The 25612-nt window shown below is 35.8% G+C and overlaps 1 protein-coding gene across 2 annotated transcripts in view; it reads left to right on the forward strand.

The window, feature by feature from the left end:
* The window catches only part of PLCB1 (phospholipase C beta 1), a 680752-nt gene that overhangs the window by 496939 nt on the left and 158201 nt on the right, over positions 1–25612 (forward strand). For both annotated transcript variants that reach the window (XM_074317198.1, XM_074317199.1), the window contains exons 9-10: positions 11662–11808; positions 22773–22930. In XM_074317198.1, the coding sequence (XP_074173299.1) occupies positions 11662–11808; positions 22773–22930 (305 nt within the window). The remainder of the gene's footprint in view (positions 1–11661; positions 11809–22772; positions 22931–25612) is intronic.

Below are 25612 nucleotides of genomic sequence, written 5' to 3' on the forward strand. Positions count from 1 at the left end.
GTACTTGTGACTTTAAAAATAAATTCTACCAGAGCTGATCAAAGATGTTAAAAGGAGTGGGTATTGACAGGGCAGTTAACTTGCCTTGTGCGATATAATGAAGTACAGTAACTCTTCTATTGTTTAAGGATTGATTTGTCCTATTCTGAATAATCCTAGTCCCCTTCTTCTGGTCTATTTTGATGGCTTTAGACATTTAATGCTGCTTGATTAGCACTTCTGCCAGGGGCTAGGCAGAGGGAGGGAATAAAGATAAAACTTGCAATCTCTCCAGGAATCTTGGTTGGCACTCAGCTCTCTACAACCTTCCTGGGATTCTTAAGTGCAGTTGTTGACTATAACATAACATCAGTCAAAGCCAGACCAATCCCCTTGGTTCTGGTCTGTAAGCTTGTAAGCTCTTATTGCTTTTCTTTGATATTTTTGGCTTAATCCTTCCTTTGCAGTGTCATTAATGGCTAAACTCAGAATTGCCATTTTCAGTTCTCTATGATACAAATTAGTTTCAGGGATTTAGTTGCCAAGGTAATACACAAAACTACTTATGCTATGTATTAATACATAAATGTTACTATTTGTCAAACCCAATAGTCATTCTTTCAGCTAATATTTATGGAGCACTTATGTGTCAGTCACTGTTCTGTGTTCTGAGGATCAGCAATAAACTGATGAAAGTCCTGTCTGCTGGCTGGTCTTTCCACTGAATGCCTGCCTCTCTTTGCTGGAGGCTTCCTTTGGCTCCTGGAGCCCTCTTTCTCTCCCTCCAGCTTCCTCTCCCCTTAGGTGGGACAACCTGCAAGTAGTTGTTTCACTCTATTTGTTAGTGGTTCCCCAATGAGATTAAATTTCAGTTGCCTACCATGGTCATTTGCTTGATAATGCATTATTATTGATTGCTTTCCCCACTTCCCACCAGTGTTTTCAAGAGACCACCTTTTAAATAAACGAATACCCAAATCCTGGCCTCAGGATGTGTGATTTAAGGGAAACCCAGAATAAGACACTCTGTCCTCATAAAACTTACAATCTTGTAGCAGGAGATCAAAACTAACAAACTAGTAAATATATAGAATGACAGATAGTGATAAATGACATGGAGAAATATTAAGTAGTATATGTAATAAAAGTGCCAGCAGGACAGGTCACTGCTTGCATAGGATGGTCAGGGAAGGCTTGGGAAGGCTTGATGTTATGGTGACATTTGAGGACACTGTCAGTGTACTTGAAATAATTTTTCTTCCCTCTGTCTTAATTTCTATATTGAAATAACTCAGGATGGTTCCTAAGTGCCAGAAGCCTTATCTAGTGTCTATGCATCATAGGAGGAATCTTGTATTTGGTCATCTACCCCAGTACAGCCTCATTTTTTCTGGTCTTGGCCTTTGCTCATCCTTTTCAGGACCATGGGTTCATCCACATGTTTGCTAGTCATGGGCAAACCACGAAGGGACTCTCTAAGATCAAACCCCGGTTCATCTATTTAGACCTTCCAGACAACTCTGCTCCTGCTTGTTCTGGCCCCTGAGGAACACCATGGCTTGTAATTTTCTGGAGCATCCCTTGGGAAAGGAGCCATAAGCTTCTCTCTTTAGGACATCGAACTTGTCTGGGACTTCCCCTAAATATGGGGCCAAGGAAGCCTTGGTAGAAAAGTGGCTTCAAAGCCAAGCAGGAAATGTACCCTTTAGTTCTCCCTTCTTTGCCATCACTTCCTTCCCTGAGGCAAATTTAGAATATTTTGTTGCTGCCTGTAGAAGGACTTTGGAATAATAAGGGAGGAAATATTTGCTAAATACTGCCAATTATTGCAGTACAAATACAATATGCAATTTATTTCAGCTGCCTTAGAATTTAGTTCCAGAAGTCTCCGTATTTTTTTTTTTTTTTTTTTTTTAAGATTTGATTGTACAATTTCTCTAGCAGTGCTTTGAACTCAAATTGTAACTTTGCATAAAAGAGGTGGGAAACAGAACTACAAATCTGGACATATTTTCTGCTGATGGAATGAGGTCATGAGGGACACATCCCATGACCACATGAAGGGAGTTGGTCAACTCAGCGACACTCATAAAATCAAAGGTTGATTTGACTCAGTCATGACTCCTGAAGAAGCTTGGGGTGTTGACAGATCCTTACACACACTACCATACCTGTTCCACAAAGCAGCCTGTGAGGTTGGCAGGAAAACCAAGAGGTCCACGGAACTTCCCACCTGATAAGTACCTGAAAGCTCAAGCTACCTCTCTGACGCTGACTGCACTCTGCCTGGAAAAAGATGTAATGAGGAAAATCTGACAGATAAATTATCCATGCAGTGCCATCTGTAGGTGAGATATTAGCCACTGCATACTTTTCATTAAAGATGTAAATAAAATAAAACCAGTGAACCCCATGTTAGGTCCCCAACAGGCAAAGCAGGTCTATGACAGAAAACCTTTGTTCTATGAAATAAATCCCTCTTGATTTAATTTTACCTGAAAATACTAGCATCAAAGGATAACACCTGTAAAATATGATTTTTAAAAGGTAATCAACAAAAATGTCTGCATATGGTATAGTAGAAAAATCATGGAACTTTAGGACAAATATGGTGAACTGAATATATTTATCTAATTAAACCCTTGAAATTACACTAAAATTGCATTAAAAGAGATATTATTTTAAAGGCATAACTGGCAAGAGTGAGGATAATAGGATAAGAGACAAAAATTACATGATTTGGGCAGTAACTGTGTTTACAGCTAAACAGATCTAAGAAAACTGATCACGTGTCATCCATGTGAAAAGCTGGGAACCAACCTGAGTTATTCTATGAAAACCTTAAAAGTCTCAGAAATTGATGGTGCTACGGTCCTATGGAAGTAGGTTTGAAGGTAAGGCCTAAAATAAGGAGGATTGATTAACAGTTGTTTAAGGAATAGTTAGAACTCTCACCTGGGAGAAGACTAAAGGTATATTTTGTGGAGACAAGAAAACAGAGAGTTTAAGATGACACAGGCCCAAGGGAAGTCACTGCTACTGTTTTGGAAGCAAGGAGATAAAGTGATCATAAGCATACTGAGTGCTGAGACCTCCAGCCTTCTTTCCCCATTTGGCTCTAGAATGATGGCATCCAGGTCCTTACTCTCTTAGCAAAAGATTAAACAGATCTTCTCTCAGGACTCTGATCACCCCAAGAAGAAAGACCAAAAAGTAATGACATTATGGGTTACTTCAAAGAGACAAAGACTGATCCCTCTACAATGATGCCTTATTAACTCTCTTAATTTTCATGGCATCAGATGCATTAAAAAATTCAACATGTACCAAAATTAATAAAATAGATCAAAGACCTAAACATAAGGCCTGAAACAATAAACTGCATAGAAGAAAACATAGGTGTTAAACTTATGGACCTTGGGTTCAAAGAGCATGTTATGAATTTCACTCCAAAACAAGGGAAGTAAAAGCTAAAATAAATGAATGGGACTACATCCAACTAAAAAGCTTCTGCACAGTAAAAGAAACCATTGACAAAATAAACAGGTGACCAACAGAATGGGAGAAGAATTTTGCAAACAACACCTCCAATAAGGGGCTAATATCCAAAATATACAAGGAACTCATACAACTCAACAACAACAACAAAATAAACAATCCAATTAAAAAATTGGCAAAGGATCTGAAGACACATTTCTCCAAAGAGCACATACAATGACAAATAGACATATGAAAAAATGCTCAACATCACTAACCATCAGAGAAATGCAAATAAAAACCACAATGAGATATCACCTCACACCAGTCAGAATGGCCATCATCAACAAGACAAATAATAACAAGTGGTGGAGAGGCTGTGGAGAAAAAGGAACCCTCATACACTGTTGGTGGGAATGCAGATTGGTGCAGCCACTATGGAAGGCAGTGTAGAGGTTCCTCAAAAAATTACTAATAGAATTACCATATGACCCAGCAACACCTCTCCTGGGTATCTACCCCAAAAATCTGAAAACACTTATACATAAAGACACGTGTGCTCCAATGTTCATTGCAGCTTTGTTTATGGTGGCCAAGACATGGAAACAACCAAAATGTCCTTTGATAGATGAATGGATAAAGAAGATGTGGTATATATACACAATGGAATACTATTCAGCCATAAAAAAGATGAAACAATACCATTTGCGACAACACGGATGGATCTTGAGATTATTATGCTAAGCGAAATAAGTCAGACAGAAAAAGTAGAGAACCATATGATTTCACTGATATGTGGTATATAAAACTGAAAACAACAAAATAACTGGACAAACAAATGAAGAAACAAAAACTCATAGACACACATAATAGTCTAGTGGTTACCAGAGGGTAAGGGAGGAGGGGGATGATAGATGAGGGTAAAGGTTATCAAATATATGGTGATGGAAAGAGAACTGACTCTGGGTGGTGAACGCACAATGTGATATATAGATGATGTATTACAGAATCGTACACCTGAAATCTATGTAACTTTACTAACAATTATCAACCCAATAAACTTTAATTTAAAAAAATTAATCAGCTTTTAGTCCACCAATTTGAAATGTAAACAGACAATTGAATATTACTAGACATATGAGGAAAACTTCTTGAAAAGTAGAAATAAGCAGGAAAAAAATAACTGTGGGAAAAACAATGACTATGTGGTGTGAAGTTTAAGTATACATATATCATTAAATCTTTAGAAGATAGCAGCATATTGCACCTAAAGAAAAGAACACAATGCTATTTTTTTAACAAAATGTCACAGAACAAAAGTGGCTCTTAGACATTAAAAAGAAGGTAGCAGAAACAAAATGCTCAAAGAAGTGTTGAAAATAAAGTTGAAGAAATCTCTGAGAGTAGAATAAAGAAATAAAATGAAAAATTGGAGATAGAATGTATAAAAATTTTAAAATTGGCCAATATTCCAGAAAGAGAAAATAGAAGAAGTAATCATAGATGTAATTCATGAAAATTTTCCCAAATAGAAGGATAATAGCTTTCAGGCTGAAAGGTCTCAAAAGGTACCCAGCCCAGAGGATAAAGATAAACCTATTCTAAAGTATATCATTGTGAAATTTCAAGAAACTGGGACTATTCTAGAAATTTCCAAAGAGAAAAAAGAAAACAGGCCACATTTCTGTTTTGGGGATGACATATCACTAAGTCTTCAAACCTCTGAACAACCTCACCTAGAATATTATACCTAGCTAAACTAGCAATTGAGTATGCAAATGTCATGAAGCCAGTTTTAGACATTCAAGGCTCAAAAAAGTTAACACTCATGAACCCTTTCTCAGGAAGTTACTTACAAATGACCTCTCACTAAAATGAAAAAGCTAACTATGAAAGAGAAAACATGGTATACAAAAAATAAAAGAAATTTAATGAAGAATAGAAGTAAAAGAAATGAAAATTAATCAATAGAGATTGAAGTAGGTCATTAGACGCCAAAAAAAAAAAAAAAAAAACCCTCAAGAAAATTAAACTGGGAAAATATTTGTTGGGTTTGAACATATTCCAATGAGGTTTAGATAACTGGTGGAGATTTGGAAGTTGCATTAGTTATGTGCAAACAAATTAAGCAAAGGACAAAACAAGACAATTATTAACTACAGGGAAAATTAAAAATCGTGCATGAAAGGCAAAATAATAGTTGGTTTACTATATGACTTAGCCTTGAGTAGAATATATCTTCATGATAAGTACTGATTACCAATAAAACTAAATTATAATATAACTATCTCAAAAGGATGGGAAGAATTTGTATATGTACTCTGGGGTAGAGAGAAGAAAAAGTAATATCTTCATCTCCCATCATGGAATCAAAAAAATAGTAATACAAACATATTACTTTGAGATACAGAAGTAAATATCAAAAACATCAACTAAAAGATTTGGAAGCATTTGCTTCTACCCAAGGAAAAATAAGGGAGCTTGTTTCTACCAGCTAGTCTAGTACAAGTAGTTCTGGCTATAGAAATAGATCTATATTTAGAAAACAACCCTAGCCAGTTGCTTATGGATCATGCTCTTTTCCCCATAGTCATCTACTACATCCTGTGTATCAAGAGCAAATCATATGGGGCATCTTAACTTCACCTTGGCCACTCCACCCACTGGCCATTCTCAGCTTCTCACCATTCCTTCCTTCTAAATTCAGCCCAACAGCAATCAAAATTGGGTGATTGTCCTCCATCTTCTGCCCAACTTTGGCAACAGAAAGGTGAAAGAGAAATTGGAGCACAACTGGACCAAAATGAGTTGATTGTCTCTGAAATTTAAATCTTTAAGAAGCCAGAAGGCTCCTATGTGGCCATCATGAAGTTATTATGTTTGTCTGCTACCAGGGCACATTACTATGACTCCAAACTCTTTAGTTATGTCTGTGTTAGGACACTACTAAATAAGTAGAAACGTGAACTGCACATCAACAGGCACCAAGAAGGAATTTTCCATGATACGTTTTATAAATGCTTAAAGGTCGGGACTCTGATGGATACTCCAAAAAGGAGTGTCCTAGCTCCAGGGTAAGTTCAACATCTGTTTTTCTTCCTGGAGAGATGTGAGCTGAAACATCTTTTCTCAGATGCCTGGAACAGAATGATCAAGCTGGAACATCCTGTTGGAAGTAGGTTTTCTAGACCTCGATAGATAAAGGGGTGCGGACCTGAGAAGATGGGAGAACCAGTCCATAAAGCTCTTTAGACAATTCTTATGTTCTATCTCCAGAACTCCCTTTTCTGGACACAAATCCTCCTCATTCTTGATTGCTCCCAAGATCTGTGGGATTGCCTCAGGTTTAGAAAAAGCACTGGAGTAGCTCATACTCCAGTAAATTATTCAAAGACCTTTGCATGCACTTGTAAGCATGAAAATACGTCCATTTGATTGTCAGTGGATCTGCCCGATTTTAAACCATCCCTGGAATCTATTGTTTTGTCACAGCAGAATTTCGAATTTCTGTCTTCTGACATGTTCTGGAGGCCACCAGCGGAGCCTCAGTCATTATCTACCCCCAGGGGAAGGTGGGAGGCATAAGGAGGCAGAGGCCCAGTTGTTACCCATGGCATTTGTGCAAAGCCACGTGACATTTGAAAGTTTCTTTGCACAAATGCAAAATGAAGTATGAGGAGACATATAAATGGCAATTGGGGACCATCATTTTGTCATGCCTCTTTCCTCTTGTGTCTCTTTGAAGATTATTTTTCCCCATTAAAGTCAGATCTTTTCACTTTTGCATCACCAGTTTCCTTCTTTGTTGAACACCAGAACTTCTTTTGAATGGAAAACCTCATAGAGCAGTTTTTTGTTCTTGTTTTTCATTCCTTGAGGGATTTATATTTTTCCTACTTTGGCTTTAAGTGTTTCAAACAATATATATGCTTATGAAGACCTTTAGGTAACATTATATGAGCCACATATTCAATTGGAAGCATATCGATATTTTATTAAGAAAATATGTAACAGGCTTTATTTTTAGCCTTTGCCAGCTGGCCTTATCCTTCTGAACTTAACTTTTCCTGTTGATTTTATTCCAGAAAATTGTAGCATTGCTTTTAATTGTGGTTTGATGTTTCATAATCACATTTTGTTTTAATATAGCTAGTAATCATCCCTAATATATAAAACCACTTGAATTCATAGAATTTTAGAGCTGGAAGAGACTTAAGAGCCCATATAGTTTATTCATCTGATGGTTGAGGAATTTGTCCCTAATCAATTGCTGCTGGCAGGAATGGAAGCTGGATTTCTTGTGCTGTTACTAATTTGTTTAGCAAAGCAATGTTTTTTCTATCTTAATTCTCAAGGTTTTTCGTTTTTCTGTGCTCCTCAGTGGACCAGGAAAAAAAAAAAAAAAAAGTAAGCAGTTTTGCAAAAATAGTGCAAGGTTGGTGGAAAAGGACTGATGCATTTAAGTTAACAGCAGCAAATATTCAGCTGTATGTTATACGCAACAAAGGAAAATGCTGTATGTAAGGTTCTGTTTTCTGTCCCAAAGCATTTACTGGTCAGAACTATTTTTGGCAATGAATTCCAGACTCCTTAGGTAACACCTTGAAAATTATAAACTAGCTACACCTTACCCTCACTTTTTCCTTGGCTTTTCTTGAGTTTGACCTATCTCTGCCGAGTCATTTGATGCATGAAAATCTTGTACATTTGTTCTTTTAGTTAACAAGGCAAAGCTTTGGGGTTGAAAGGTCGTTCCCAGTGTCTGCTCACCTACAGTCTGCAATCATATTCTGAACTATACTCTAAACTCATTCATTATTCTTAGTCCAGGTTAGGTCAATTCATCTCTGGAGATTTTTAAATTATTTAATATGATTCATTGTAAATAAGTTTCATAAACACTGATTCCCCTAACTCTTGTTTTTTACTGACTTTAATGCATGCTTTAAAAAATGTTAAAATTTTCAATTCCTATGAAATAATAAAAGTAGAGAAGATAACCTGAAAGTTATGTTTAATTGAATTATAGGACATTAACCAGCTTTGTATTCAATTTACCAATATTTTTCTAAGTTTTGGAATTTTGTTTGTTTGGGAGGGTTGCTAATACTCGTGTGTGTGTGTGTGTGTGTGTGTGTGTGTGTGTGTGTGTGTGTATTAGTGTCTCATGATGTTTTGAAATGGCTTTTTCATCTCTCTTGTTTCCTTATTAATGAATTAAATAAAACTTTGACACATTTTTTGGCATGTTGCAAATTACAACTTGACTTTAATTATAATATCCTCATTTGAGAATGACAAATACATATCTTGTATACCCCCACTTTTCTGTCCTATACCTATGACAGACATCAAAATTCATCACAAGCATGGTTCAGAAAACTTCTCAACACAAGGACCCATAATGTGCTAGAGGCAATAAATGGGAATTGATGCTGAAGTTCAAATTAATTCATCACGTCTGCCATATTGGCATATGTTTTGTTTTCATTGCCTTTAAAAGTTGCTGATGAGGCAAAATGATATTTATTCTTGCACAATAACAGACACAAGCTGACAACCTCAGGGTCAAATTCAGCACCATAAAGATAGTGCATTTGGTCACACAATATTTTATTGCTGTCATTTGCATGGCTTTGAGGTGTACACTTGCAAGTTTTCCACCCCCCACAGTTCTTTGGTGCACACATTATTCCAGCAGTCACATTACTTTTCTTTACTGACCCTTAAAGATATTTGTATTTATTGCCAGTCCTCTGAGGAATAGCTGTAGTTAGAGATTGAGTTGTATGAAGTTGCCATTTGCATTGGTTAAAAATGCCGAGTATTAGCAATTTCATATGATTCTACCTAACCAGAAAAAAAGAATGTAACAAAATTAGGCTATCCTTGGTGATCTGCCAGGTTTAAAACAATTCCTTTTCTATTTTGAATCACTAATCATCAAAGAGAAGTTCTGACACCTACTGCACACAAAGCATTGTGGTAGATTCCAGGGATGACAGACATAAATGCGCACCCTGCTTTGGAGGAGTTCACACCTGGTTTTCAAGGTGTGAACTATCTTATTTTCTATTAGATTATGAGCTCTTTGAAGGCAGAGGCTGTGCTTTACTGTGTTGTGTTTTTCTATCACATGGCAGATGCTGAATAAATCTTTGTTAAATGAATGGAAGGTAATGAGAGAGGGGAGAAGGAAAGAAAGGGGGGAGGGAGGGAAGAAAGAATGGATACTAGTTACAGATGAAGCTAACAAATTAAAATTGACTTGTAGGAAAAAATAATACTACAAAGAAATTCCTTTTTTTTAAATTTACCTTTAAATGAGTTTTATAATACAAAATATTTTTAAAGCCATCTATTGAAATGGCTCTAAGTGGTATTGACTTTGGTTTGTTTCCAAAAATTGAAACCACTCTGAAAGGTTACATGAATTCCACCTAAATGAATTTTTCAAAGGCAGTAACCAAAGTGATTTCATCAATAGCATCATGACTGGAACGATCACTCTGTTAGATAATTGTTATTTGGAGGTAAAAATTAGGTATCTGTTAGAAATTGATCACACAGACATACCAAGGTGAGGACTTTTTTGTCACATTTCTTATTTCTAATGCAACAGAACTTCTTAGCATGGTTTCCTTTTGTCACTATTAAAATTATCAAGGTATGTATTAGAGTTGATTTTTAAGATTTTCATAGTGTGAATAATTGTTCCTATTTAAAAGTTTGGTTAGGAAGATTTTTCTTTTTATAGAACTCAGCTCCTCTCATCAAGAGCCAATAACCCAAGTTGTTTATTTTTATTTATTTATTCCTGAAAGATATTAGGTTACTTATCTATAATGTTTCCAGAACTGGGAAAAGTACTCATCAGTCATTTTGAGAAATTTATTGGATGTGAAAAAATTTATGCTGTGGTAAATAATCAATTGTATTTACAGATGACACACCTCTTACCATTCAAGAATAAATAATGCTCAATTTTTTTAAAAAAATTACAATTATTAGAAATCATGTTTTTACCTATAAGTTTGGTGGAGGGGTGAGGAGAAGAAAAACCACTTGTGAAAGGGTAAATTGCTGGTACTTTAAAAATTAGTTATGTGTACTAGAAGCCTTAAAACTATGTATAGTCTTTGGACCAGCAATTCTATTTCTCTGAATTTATCCTACGGAAATAATTAAGAGTTGGTACAAAGAGTTTATAATATATTGTTCATTAATGTAAACAAAGGAGGCTACTAAATATCATTGCATCCATATAGAATAATAATACACACATATTTTTCCTCTGGAAGCATACATACCTAAGATTTTAACAATAGTTACCTCTGAAAGAAAAGTTAGGCATGTTCAGAAAGTTTTATTTTTCCTCTTTGCTTATTTCATTTCCTAATTTTTCTTCAGTGAACATATACCACTTTTATATTACTACAAAGCTATTTCAACAAGAAAAAAATAGTTAAGATGGCTCTCTCTATGTATTTTATAAAAATACTATGATAAAGATAAAGAATTATCTCAATATTTAACATTAGTTACCTCAGGAAGGTTACCACAGAAGAAAAACGTCCAAGTAGGATCTGAGTAAACTAAAATGTGAATCATAGTTCTTCAATTTGAAGTAAAGTTATTCTAAGTAAGAAATAGAAAGATCTTTCTCATCAGCATTTGACTTTTTTATTCCTAAGACAGATTCATTTGCAGTCTTTATTTTCTGTTTCAGGAAAAAAGATCATTCTTTGAAAACACTTTCACTTCACTTTAAATAATAAAACCACTTCTGAATAACTTTTTTGATTATAAAAGTAACATATATTTGTAATAAAAATTTGGAAAATCACCCCTAATTCTATTACCCAGAAATAAGCACTAATAACTTCATGTCCATCCATGAAGTTGATAACCATTCTTATATTTAAAAACAGGAGGTTGGTGTTTAGATACTTAAAAGCCTCTGAAAGTCAGTGAAGCTCATGTAACTACATTTTTCTCTCTTATCTGTGGCATTTGGAGATAATTATAGTGAAATAGAATAATCCAGACTACTGTTTACCTATATTAAAATGCAATTGTGGCTATTGTCTTCTACCTTGGATGCTACCTGAGCTTTCTGGGGAAAAAGAAAATTAAAACAATGTGATACCAGCAACACATAAAAAGAATGCATTCACACTCTTCATAACTCTTTATTTCCTCCAGGACAGATATCAGTGGATGGATTTATGCGCTATCTGAATGGAGAAGAAAATGGAGTCGTTTCACCTGAGAAACTGGATTTGAATGAAGATATGTCTCAGCCCCTTTCTCACTATTTCATTAATTCCTCGCACAACACCTACCTCACAGGTACGAATTCATGGTTCTCTGAAAGTTACTTTAGCCAGTTCCACCAAGGTCTACTTTCTATCACTCATAAGTGAAAGTATATTTTCTTTTGTTTTCTGTGAAATGCCTCTGAGAACTGGGGTTCATGACCAGAGGCTCCACCTGTAAGTAGTCATATCCTTATTTATGAAACAATATTATTTCTCCACAAATATCTTTTTCAAAGTTTTTGTGTCTTCTATAATGCTTCCATGTCTTCAGACGCATGGCATTTTTGTGTAACCGAACTCATTCTTGGTGGACTTCATGCCATTTACAATCCAACTTAGTTCTCTGGACTTATTTTATGTACAGAAAAATTCCGAAGAGCTTAATTTCTGCACAAAGCATATTGCTAATTTGCCCAAGGTGGAACAGGGCTTTAAATATAAACAAATTGCCCTGTTAATGACAACCTTTAGTCGGTTGCAAATACAATAAAGGAGAAAAAAAGCATGTTTCCTAATTTGATCCTAAATTGAGTATTGCCATGGTTTTGAGTAGATCATTAAATTGAAAAAACATTAAAACATGTATGTGCGTACATATATACATATGCATATATATCATCTCAACATAATTTAGAATTAAAGTTTTCAATAAATTAAGATTTTAATATGCTGAAAATGTTTTTATAATCAAAATATATTTCCAGAATACTTTCTGTATGGCAAATCTCTAATCACTGGGCTTGGAAAGAATTTGTAGAAAATTTAGGCAATAAAAAAGACAAAAAATGCTTTTTAAAACCACATCACTCTCTTGCTTCACACAGTCCATCATCCAAATGAACATAAGCTAGACTGACCTTAAGACCCCCAGCACAGCCAAAATCTTAGTTCTCATTTAGTATCTCTGAGTTGTAAATGCTCCTCATGCCTTGGGGGAGATTTTGATGGCTCATGGCTCATTGTCCAGGGGTATATGATTAGTGTTGCGGGGTAGACCAGCAAATCTATCTAAATAATGACAAGAGAGAGCCAGGCACTGAATATTCAGGGACATGTCTAAGAAAATCTCCTAGGATTCAGCCATCTGGCAACTAAGCAGTTCTGTCTTCTGAATCCCTTAAGGAGGCCTATTCCTTCTGGCTCAAACATGTGTTGGTATCAAGTCCAGCCTTGACCTGGTATCCCACATTCCATGAAAAATAGGTTAGAATAGCAATGACTCTTAAACAGAGATAGCACTGTGGCCTCCAGACAGCTGGAATGGGCTATCTCAAGATGATTCCAGATAATCTGAGACCATCTAGTCAGGGTCCTATAGTCTGAGTTGTACAGTCGTTTGCACTGCAACTTGCATGTTCTTCAGGAAAAATGGATTGGCTCTCTGACTACTTATGGTCGATTTTGTTTCAACTGACATTATTTGCTAAGAGAGATTCATGCCATGAAACTAGATTCGTGTTTGACTCATTCTAAACCCTATTCCGGTCATCTCTTGCTGCATTAACAAATCATAGCAAAACTCAGTGGCATAAAAAAAGCCACCGTTTTATTTTGATCCATATTCTGTGTGTCAGGAATTCAGATAGCACACAGTGAAGATGGCTTGTCTCTTTCCCTGGTGCCTTGGGCCTCAGCTGCGACGTGAATAGCAAGGGTAACGCAAATACCTTCCTTGCATGCTGGAATCATCTGGAGGCTTCTCTACCAACATGTCTGGCATTTGGGCTAGAATAATACAACAGCTGGGCTCAGTTAGGACTGCTGACCTAATTGCCTACAGGAGGCCTCGTCATGTTGCTTAGGTTTCCTCACAGCATGGCAGCCCCAGAATAGGTGTACTTCTTACATGGCAGCTCATGGCTGCAAGAACAAGTGTCCCAACAAACAAGGAGGAAGATGAATTGCCTTTTTGCACTTAGCCTCAAAGTCCTGTGCTGTCACTTCTTTTATTATTCGTTAAATCACTCGCAGATTCAAAGGGAGGGGACATAGACCACAGCTCTGTGGAGGGAAGGAATGTCAAAATCTTTTCAGCCTTGTTTTAAAACTACTGACTTTAAGAAGAAAGTGTCCACTTAGCTCACTTCCTTGCATTCAGTTTCTTACGCCTATTTCAAAAGTTTTGCAGCTCCCACTCAAGTTAAAGGATTTGTTTTTTTTCTTCTCACGTGTTCTTAATCTTATTTGGTACTATTGATCTATTCGGCAGTCTGGTAATGCCTAGGAACCTTTCTAAGAATAGCATTAAATGTATAAAATAAAGTACATAGGATTTAAAGGGAAATAAATTCTTCTGAAATATTTTTATCAAATATTAAAAAACATTTGTGTGATGAAATAATTGTATTAACACAATTAAAAATTACTATAAATAATATGTTGTGATGTTTGCAACAATTGGAATATATTAAAATATCTGTGATTTCTACTTGTGACAAAGTCACCGGTCCTGCTAGTACTACTATGATTTGCGACCCACATTCATAACAGAAGAGAATGTTAAATTTCATATAGAGGTTAAAATGAAAGATGTAATCTTTTTTCTCATTTAAGTTTGAGGAGGTTTATAAAACTTCAGGTTAAGCATCCATATCTTTGACTTGATAGGATCCTAAGAAATATAACTTCAAAGACCTTGACATGTGATGGAATCAGGCATTTATTACATAGGACCACAAGACTCTTAAAAATACATAAATGTATGTACAGTTAAATTTCGGACACTGTATATGGTTTCATCTACCTGGAGGTCACTATATGCAGTAATTTTACTAATAGTCATTTTAAGTCCAAAAATGCTTCCAATTGATTTATTTAATACAGTTTTTCTATTATTTGTCATATAATAAATGACCCAGTGATAGCAAAATGATTGAATGACAAGACTGCCTGGGTATACACTCTATTATTTCCACCTTCTTTCAGAATATATTAATTTTTCTCTTTCTGTGTATCATTATGGACTTATGGTTTTCAAATTTTATGTTTGTTCATTCAACCACAGCCACTATTCTCCTTTCAGTGGTCAAATTGTCTCAGCTTTAGTTGGTGGCAACAGTTTTTTAGGCTGGCTTCTATGTCCTTTTGACATTGACCCATTGATCTTTGAAAATGTCCTTGCTTTCTAGCATATAAAAATCTTCCATGCATACCTTGCTTCTTTCTGCAGAGCACATGGAATCAGAGTTTTCCCCAATGAGCCCTGGTTCCTTTTAGTGAGAAATAAATTGTATGAGTAACAGCAATTTGGATGCTGCCCTATGGAACTTTGTTTCTAGACCTTTTCTGTGATCAAAACAAGAGAAGATAAATATTTCCTTTTTTTTTTCTTGTTAAAGCACAAGTTCACATAACTATTTACACTCTTATCTTCCAATTGAAATTCTTGATTCTATAGCTGTGCTGCCTTTTTAAATCTTGATACCTAACAAATTATACATAATTACTCATTTGCTTAACTGACAACACAATAATAGTTCTAAGAAAATTGTTCAATGTTAATACAAACAAACTACACAATACTGTTAAATTTTTTCTCTGCAGTTTTTTTTTTTTTAAACTGCATTTCACTAAAGATTTTTAGTCCAATTAATTTCTTCGAGAATCTGTCATTTGCCCTCTGAAAAACTCGGTAAGCACAGATGTGGTAGAGAATTTGGCTCTATTTGTCAGTTTGGTTCAATGTGTTAGCATATTAATGGCCAATAATTCTCAAAAGGTGGAGCTTCCAGCTACTAGGAAAGAGAAGGGGCCACTCTTTTTTGGTGTTAAAGAAATGACTCAAATAGCTGTCTCCAAATTTCTGTATAATGGTTTCATATCACCACCATCTGATTCATATGCATGATTTCTGACCACGTCAACCAATTCTCTCTCCAATTATTTACTAGTAGTATTAGAATTCACATATTTCAAATATTCATTTTTTTTAAACTGTTACCTATATTAAATAATGTTCTGATCTTTAGGGGGATAATTTTATTTTGCTTACTTTTCTGAGCTATGTATTATTATACCAAAGTTTGCATTATATAAATTCACATTCTAACATTACCTTGTCCCAGTACCAAAGTCTTTTCTATCCCTGCAGAGGAATTAAGCAGAATTCCATATAATTAGCCAAAACAAACAAACAAACAAACAAAAAACCTACATATAAATATTAATAAGGTTCTTGAGGTTTTGCCTGAAATCCTCGTTAGACTTACGGGTAAAATTTGTTTTTAGTTCATGTAATGTTAGTATCCTTGTTTTAATTATATATAAATCTATGTAGAACTCATAAATATAGACATCAATAATATAGAAATTCAAATTTCGCAAGACCAATTAAGAAAATTATAAAATAAAAATATAACCAAATTATGCATACCCCATTAGACTCCAATTAAATGTTGAAATCAATACCTAGAAAATTAGTTAGATTTTGTACTTCACAGCCATTTGTGGGACAAGTGAAAACCTTTTCTATCGAAGCATTATTTTATATAAAAGGTGTTTGGTGGAAAAAGCAAAGTTTTCCTATTCAAATGAGTTTGAAACGTGCTAGGTACAAAGACTGGAACCTACTGCAGTATGTTTTCAATATAGGAATAAAGTTTCTCATATTCATAATCATTAACGTTATGACCAACCCTCCTCCCACTATCATCACCCTATTTATTTTCGTGGAGCATTTTAGGAACTGATATTCCTGAGAAATGCCAGTCTAAATTCAAATAAGGAATATTTTTATATTTGGAATGTTCTCTTTTGAGCATTCAAAGCAACTGTAAAAATTAAATATACAATATGAAAGCCAATCAATTTAACAATGCACTATTACTATGTCTATTTCTCTACTCATTATTGCCCCTTTGTTAACTATCAAGACACCCAGGAGGAAAAATAAGTCAGATGACTGAGAGAAATATTTGCACAGAATGAGTTGATTTTTAATTACGATGGTCATTTTCTAATGCTTGGATAGTCTCGGCAGTGCATCAAGTAGTGATTATGTTTTAAATTATTGTTTTTCCTGAGAAATCTAACCTTATGATTCAAAACAAAATTCTCTCCGGATACAACAGTATGCAATCATTTCAACCTATAGTTTTTCACTCTTCATAAATTTTCCCATATTCTAAACCATTAGGGAGATGATGACTCCATATACACGAGCAAGCAAAGTGGTATAACTGAATAATTAACATCCTTATTCAGCTTAAAAAGAAAAAAAGAACTTTAGGTTTTAGTTACTCCTCTTATGAATTACATTATCTGATTGAATGTATCAAATAATTATTCCACTTCGCTCCTTACGTATATGTTCTTGACTGCAGTAAATGTCTAGAAATGATTCAGGGCATATTTTTAGCCTTGTCAGTCATCCACTACCAACCCAGTCTGAGTGTCACTCCCTTCTTTTACGCCTCTCCCACTTAGTTAGGCCTTAGCATACGCAACCTTTTATATTTTATTTTTGGTTTAGCACACACACAGACCTCTGAAAGTTGTGTGGTAGGATGGAAAGAAGATAAGTTTAGCAAATAAATAGACCGAGTTTAAATTTGCCTCTAAGTAAATTACATACTTAACTCTTTTAAGCCTTAGTTTCTTCATTTGTGACATGAAGATACGTTGAAACAGCCAGGGTATTTGGGGTTGTAATAGGTTACTAATAATTAATGGCTTAAATGTTAGGGAATTTATTATCTCAAAAAACAGGAAGTCCAGAAGCGGGGGTGGTTGGGGTTGATTACATCAGAAATGTATTGATATCTTTGGCAACCCAGATGCTTTCCATCTTTTTGCTCCATTATGATTTCAAGATGACCGTGCACACTGAGCATCACCTCCTTGTGAATTAAGACCCACATGTGGAACAGGGAAAGTCCCTGTCTTGTGACACTTTTAAGAGTGAGATTCCTTCAACCCCACCAATTAGACTTTCCTTTATGTCCTATTAATCATAGCCCAGAATTACACCACACAGTAATGCCCATTGCCATGGGCTGCAGAACCACTGTGACTGGCTGAGGAGAATTAAGATTTACCCCAGGGCTTGGGACGGGAACCTGAAACATATCAGAACCTAAATAAAATATTCTATTAGGAAGGAGAAAAAGGAAGAAGAGAAAGAAAGGGCAACAAAAAATGTAAGATTGGGGTGAGTTTAAACACCCTGGCACATAAGAACCCGTCTGCTTTATTTGTACTTGCCTCCCAACCTAGATGGTGAAGGTAAGGAATATGTGTCATGTCATTTTTGTATCTCCCAGTATTTTGTCTTCCACAGAGAATGTTATTTGGGAATATGCACAGAACCTGATGGTGAGGCTCCTGTAATTAATAAGGCATATGCTTAAAGTGGTTTTCCCCTTTTCTTACCTAAGTCATCTCATGGCAGTTGGATTTATGTTCAAGAGAGTTCCATGGTCTCACTGAGGCAGCAGGCAGACACTATGGAAGAGAGAGATCAGATCAAACTGACACCCATGGAGACAGTCAACGTGCACAACACAGCTTCAGTCTTTTGGAAAGCTATTTCCAGTGTAGCTGGGATTGTGACCTGAATGGATATTAGAGCATTGAAAGTGAGGAGAAATAGTCCCCATTTCCATTTATGGAAAGAGACAATGTTTATGAAAGAAGGTCACTGAATTAACAAATGCATTGTGTTCTGGAATCTTCTTACACTGGAGGTTGAAGAGAAGACAATGAATAATGTTAAATATAAATATAGACAAATGTCACCCTCTGTAAGATGAGAAATTCCTCCAAAGCCTTTGTTAATAGAGGGATTGTTATTTCCAATTTTCCGGTCTCTTCCATCCGTGGATGCCTTGGGTGATTCTGAGACAAAGCTCAAGTGAATGTAGCCAGCTGCCCAAAATGAATGCTGTCAAGCGAGAAGTTGCAGAGCCATGACTTGGGGCAGTATTGTGAATTAATCTGAGATGGAGCATCAGCTCCCAAGGTCCATCATGGGCTTGGAATGTACTCCAGGGGATGTTCACAGCCAGGCAGAGATGATGTCAGATACTAGTTTCAGAAATAACAAGGGTTGAGTGACTCATTGCATATTATTAATCCCAACCCCCGGCAATGCCTTGGCCCCAGAAGCTGTATTTATTGGCTCTAATCAAATGGAAATATAATAGGGGAATTGGATAGAATAATGAGGAATTAGGAACTTTAGGAAAGAAAAATAAACCAGCTTTGAGGTTTTAGGCAGAAAAGGAGAAAATAATGAAGAATATTAATACACACATTTAAGGGGGAAATAACTCCATAGATGAAGTAAAACACACAGGAAACTTAATGTGCATTCCAAAGAATAGGACAATTATGGAAATATGTGAGTTTTCTCAAAACATGCTTTTGTTGGGAGACTTTCATTTCTAATAAAGATTATTTGTTGTAAGAATGAATAGTAAGTTTACTTTGTAGGGAATCTGTTGGGCTTAGGTGTTGGACAATAAATACTACACACACATATGCTCCCATTCTTTAAGTGTTTTTCTTTTTTTTTCAGATTCCTTTGCATCTCATAAACCCAACCTCATGCCTTACCATGTCTTTTGAAATACTAACTGATCAACATTTAGAAAGTACATTAAGTTTCTTCTATTTCTTTTAAGGATTAATAAAAATTGCAAGCAAATCCAAAGAAATGTTTCTAGAAATTCTTTGAATCTTTTATGACAGAACATTCTAATGTGGGTAAGGAATTTATTTACTTCAATCTACCGTTAAATCTTATCTAGCTCATGAATCTATGGCAACTTCCCTACTAAAGTTAGTTAACACATAACAAAGTATTAATGAAATAAACTCAGAAATTGCACATTGTGTATTGGTATTGGATATAATCAGAAATACATTTAAACCATTTTCTAGATAGTATACAAGAAAATCTGCTTAACTCTTTAACATCAGTGCAATTTTCTGCAAGAGCTATGATCTTTAATGTGTTAACCTCATAATTATTAGAATTCTTCACTTTCTTCAGCTAAAGTATCACTCCTGTAAGCTTAAGAATAACATGTAAATTGTTATCTTTTCCCCTTCACTCCCACTGCCTTTTCTTCCCTTTATGTAGCAAAGATCTTTATTACAACAAACTTTGAGGCAATCATAAATGGCAAATTGATGATCTAGCATCAGGAACTTTCTAGATTATTTGGTCAGCAATTCTACTTTTGCAAACACATTTCTGTTGTTTAAAATGTCCTATTTTTCCAGTAGAGAAAAGTGATTATGCACACTTATTTAATCAGCCTTTCAGTGAATTTACTAGGCCTCTATAGAACTGAAGAATACCATCCTTTTATTATGCTGATGTGGGTATTGTGACATGCATATAGAAGTAAAATTAAAGCAATAAAAAGTTAAATTAAACCAGAAAATTTAATCCCATTTTCTCTGTACTGTGTGTCTCCACCAAGCAGATCTGGTCCATTTCAAAGTCATTTCGACAGTTTTCATCAATATGTCACCATTTAACTATTTTTTTAGAATAATGGAGACTTATAAGATATCAATCAGAGAAAATCCTTAATGTGGAAAACCAAAGACTTCCATTTGTGCGTTGATAGTGGGCTTATCTCAAAAGTTATTTATTATTAATCTTATCAACTAATTTATCAATAAATTAGTGCCTTCCATTGACTTCTTAAGTGGAACAGGAATAGTTTGACTTCGATTCCTGCCCTCAGACTTCTCAGATGCCTTGATTATTACAATTCTCATCGCTTCACTAGAGTGCTTCAGTTCTGTTCACAAAAGTTTTTAATTTTGATGAAGTTTATCTATTTTTTCCTTTGTTGCTTCTGTTTTTGTTTTGTTTTGTTTTTTGTTTTTTGTCACATCTACAAAATCATTGTCTAATCCAGGTCACAAATATTTACCACTATATTTTTGTCTAAGAGTTTTATTATATATATATATATCCAAAACAATGTATACAAGTGGACACTTTGGTCAACGTTGCTCAAGCAGTAGTTCGCCGTAATCAGAAGTGTCTGGACGCTGATGGTAACCACTTGGAGAACCTCTTGTAATTGCAGAAGTCAAAAGTGACTTGTATTCATCTTTTGTTATCAGTATATATTGAATATTACTATCTTACTACAGTTTTTTTTTTTCTTTCTTAAAATATGTATACATTTTTTGGCACCCTGTGTGTGTTTATGTATGTGAGTGTGTGTATTTTTAAAATATCCATATAGTTTTTGAAAACCATAGATTTTTTTAAAATTTACATTTAGAAACTTAATCCATCTTGACTTAAGTTTTTTGTATATGATACGAGATAAGGATCCAACTTCATTACTTTACATGTGCCTATCCAGTTGTCCCATCACCATTTGTTGAAAAGGTGATTCGTTATACAATGTATCATCTTGGCACCCTTATTGTAAATCAATTGACCATGAATGTGAGGGTTTATTTCTGGACTCTCAATCCTATTCCAGTCATCTATATTTCTATCCTATCCTTTGCTAGTACTACACTCACTGTCTTGATTACTGTAGCTTCGTAGTTAAGTTGTGAAATTGGGAAGTGCAAGTCCTCCCACTGTGTTCGTATTTTTCAAGACTGTTTTGGCTACTCTGGGTCATTTACATTTTCGTATTAATTTAAGGATCAACTTGTCAATTTGCGCAGAAAAAAACCAGCTAGAATTTTGATAGGAATTGTCAAGAAATTCCAGAAGACCCTTCTGGGAGGCGAAAGAGAGATTTTTATTTATCTGCAAGCCAGGGAATCAGGAGTCATAGCCCGGAGCATAGACCAAAAGAGGGAGGGGTAGGGTAGGGCAGAGTATTTAAGGGCAGTAAGCACAGAGAGCTGATCTTTAAGGGGATTGGTTGGGGCAAGTAGCAAAACTGTAAGTATGTGCAAGCAAGATGGAGATTGGTCAGGGCTATAGGGCATCTCCAGTTTGCCAAAACTCATGGTTAGCAGGTAGGGTCGTGAGATATGACCAAGGTTGGAATCAAAACACATCAGAAGCAGGGGGTGTCATAAGATATGGTGGGGCAGGAGGAAGTGGTCACAAGTCATTGTCCCTTGAAGTCTGCAAAATAAACTGGTAAAAGAAGTTTTGTGGTGAAAGGGACAATGCAGCAAATGCAGTTTGCAACATAAACTGCTTAGTCACTCACAGGGCAAGAGTTCAAATTGCAGAAAGGTCTAGATATTTGATCACACAATTATGATGTTAGAATCCCAGAATTGAACTTTAGATCAATTTGGGGAATAGTACTATCTTAACAATATTAAGTTGTCCGCTCCATGAATATGGGATGTCTTTTTATTTATTAAGGTTGTCTAATATTTTTAACAATATTTTGTAATTATTTGAGTACAAGGTTTTCACTTCTATCAAATTTAAGTTTATTCCTATAAAAGAGCACTTTTGAAAAAAGAATGTTTAGATTTTCTAAGCATTTGTGCTTTGGACAGACATGACAGCAGGGTTGGGTTGTAGAATAAAATAACCTGTCAACAGTACTCTCTCATAGAAATGCAATCAGAGTTAAGAGTATGAGTTTTGAAGTTATAATCCTGGATCTTCTTCTTAACAGCTTTGGAAACTTGGGTAAATGAACTGTTCTATGCCATTTTCATTATCTGAAAATAACTATGTTTTTTAAAAGGTGTTTATACTAGAGAGATTTGTGTAAAGATTAAATGTAGTAATACATATAAGTTTCAAAGAACTATAATGGGCACATGCTAAGCAGTTAATAAACATGAGCTACTCTCATTGTTACAGTGCTTTCTTTCTTAAATTCTCTCTTCCCCAAAACCTCTGCTAAGAAGTCACAATTACATTTGTGATTGTCTCACTACCTTCTGGTATGTTGAGGCAGAAAAAAGGCTGAGAACACCTACTCAAGCTCTTAAATTTTTTGTTTTCCCATTGTTGAAGAGCTTTTCTGGGAAGCCACCAGTGTGTTTCTCGCTTTCTGGGATTCTGGGGTTCATTTTGTTGGTGTTTTTCAGCTGGTCAACTGGCTGGAAACTCCTCCGTTGAGATGTATCGCCAAGTGCTCCTGTCTGGTTGTCGCTGTGTGGAGCTGGACTGCTGGAAAGGACGGACCGCGGAAGAGGAGCCAGTCATCACCCATGGGTTTACCATGACAACGGAAATATCCTTCAAGGTAGAATGAATGAAAATGGCTAAAAGAGGCACCTGGGGAGATTGGACCCCTTTCGAGGAAAGCCTCCTAAAGTAGACAGCCCCAGGGGTTACAGTTAAGTCCATAAGCTATTAATCATCTTTGCCATTTTAGAGGCTAAAACTTAACAGTTTATCCATGGGTGGTAGTTGGGATCAGGTGAACTGATTCATGCTAACCAAATCTAAAGAAACTGTTTTATAAAGGAAATAATAAATTTATTTGTCTATTTAGCACTCTTATTCTTTTTTTCTTGCATTTTGTCATTGGGAATTACAACATATATAACAAAGAGTTCATACAACTTATTTGTACAAGTTAACAAATTGATACAAAGTTTGCACTCATGAACTACGAACAAAATCAAGAAATAGGAATGTACTGGCACCCCAGAAACACTCCACATACCCATTCCCATCAGAATGACCCCCATCGCCCCAGAGATGACCACCTTCCTGACCATTACTGTGATCAATCACCCTTTGCATTTCTTTAGAGCTGTACTAGTTTATGTGCAGCCCTAAACAATGTAGTTTCACCAATTTTTAACTTGATATAAAGGTATTCATATTGTAGTATGCATTATTTTGTGTTTTGCTGTTTTCACTCCACATTATTTGGGAGATTCAATATTATTGCATGTATCTCTAGCTTATTTGTTTGCTTGCTTGGTGATGATGATGATGATATTAATGAGTACTATTTAATTATTATATAATATTCCATTCACAGAATATACTCATATATGGAATAATAATAATAATAATATATGGAATGGAATACTGGCTATGATATGCCATCTTTTGGCACATTGATACCTAGGGCTCAAAGACCCCTAGGGCACACATGTAGTCAAAGTTGGGTTCATTGGCTTATGCAACAAGAGAGCACAAATGTCATGGGGAACTCTGATGCCTCTGTAAAAGTGTGTTAGAGAGAATTTACAGAATTTAGGCTTGTATTAGGTGATTGGGGTGAGGGTGAGTCTAGTAAGCAGGGTCTTTCTATGGATAGGATGCTGTCAGGAAGGAGAAACAATCATGATTGGGTGTCTTAATAAATCCCATCTAGGAAGCAAGACAAAGCTGAAATTTATAAAGAAGCATCAACCACTCTTATTAGTCAGTGATGAGGGTGTTTGGTCATCTCTCCTCTCTTCCTGTTCATGGCTCTATCATACACCATAAAGGGCCTCACATTCATGCATATGGACAAATATGAGTTCTGTTCAGATCCCCTGCAGAGAGCCATCCTCAGGAGCTTGGGGGCATTTGAGTGGGGAAATCTGTGGCCCTAGGTACCCTAGAAAGTAATCTAGAATGGGGATATGTGGGGTTTAGGAAACATGTTTTCTTGGCTGACTCAGGTTTCTCACCCCTTTGGAAGGGAATAGACAGAGAAGGACCAGAGGACATCCTCTGGAGCACAGGTCCCATGGTATGAGCCCCATTACCTGGGTTACATCAGTCTCAGGGCAGAACTGGCTCTGGGTCACTAACTCTTGCCCTAAGCAACCACAGAAACTGAGCCCAAGTATTTGGCTAACGAAGGTAGTTAGAGTGAGGATAGGACCATTGAAAATGGGGAGGTCAGAGTGTTAAGAGGCCAGAATATTGAAGGAATTAGATAGATGTTAATGTCACCAAGACTGGTGACAAAACTTTGGATATAGAACACAATGCACCATTTGCCAAAGTCTTTGCTGAATGAGGGGGATCTCAGTAGATGGCAGAAGTGAAGAAATAGTTAAAGCTTGTTTGGCTGCTTCACGAGAACTCAGTTTTGTTTTGTTTTAAAATAAGAAGATTGAGAGGTAATGTTTCAAAAGTAACACTGGGAGCAAAACGTTCCCAATCTTCAGCTTTTAGCCCTGGGACACTTGCGATGTGATAAAATAAACAGCTATCACTTGAAAGAGCAGCAAAAAAGAAGATTTTTAAGGGACAGCCAGGTTTCCGTTTAGGTAAATGGATTTCTTGATCAAAAGTACTATGTTTGACAGCAATAAAAATGTGTTCAGACGTAATATCATTAGCACCTTAAAATATGTTTAGCGTGTGTGTCTAGGGAATTTAACTTTTCATGATTTCTTAAACTTAAGCTACAATACAACAATTAGAGAAAAATAGCGCCCTTTACTAAATTTTACAACAAAGTTTAATGACGGGTCGACCTTAATTTTGATCAAAAATCTTTAAAAGTTTATCTGTCCCTTTTGGTTTTCTTTAATGGAAAAACAATGGGTTTTTGTTTCATTTTTCATAGTCTCCCACCCTCCCAGCTCCTGCCATTATCCTCTGTTAGATATCTAAGGCATCAACCCAAACCTGGTTGGGCTGTTAAAGAAAAAGTAGGGGATAGATGACCCTGGTGTGGGGTGAGTGCAATTTGGGCTTGCCTCTCTGCTAATGGATGAAGGTGATCCAGGAAAGGGAGACAGCACATTTTGATGGATCCATTACTGAGCTAAGGGACTGATGGCCTTGTACACCGAAACATTGCCAGGAGGACCCACCCACCCCCTTGCCTACTGCCCCTCAGAGTTCATGTGAGGGGCAATTATGTTTCTTAAAAATTTATAATCCTCAAGGTACTTTTTTTTATTAAAATGTATTGGGGTGGCAACAAAACTACATAGGTTTCAACTGTACATTTCTATATTAC

The sequence above is a fragment of the Rhinolophus sinicus genome, linkage group LG13, assembly GCF_036562045.2.
Source record: "Rhinolophus sinicus isolate RSC01 linkage group LG13, ASM3656204v1, whole genome shotgun sequence".
In the NCBI taxonomy this organism is placed as follows: Eukaryota; Metazoa; Chordata; class Mammalia; order Chiroptera; family Rhinolophidae; genus Rhinolophus; species Rhinolophus sinicus.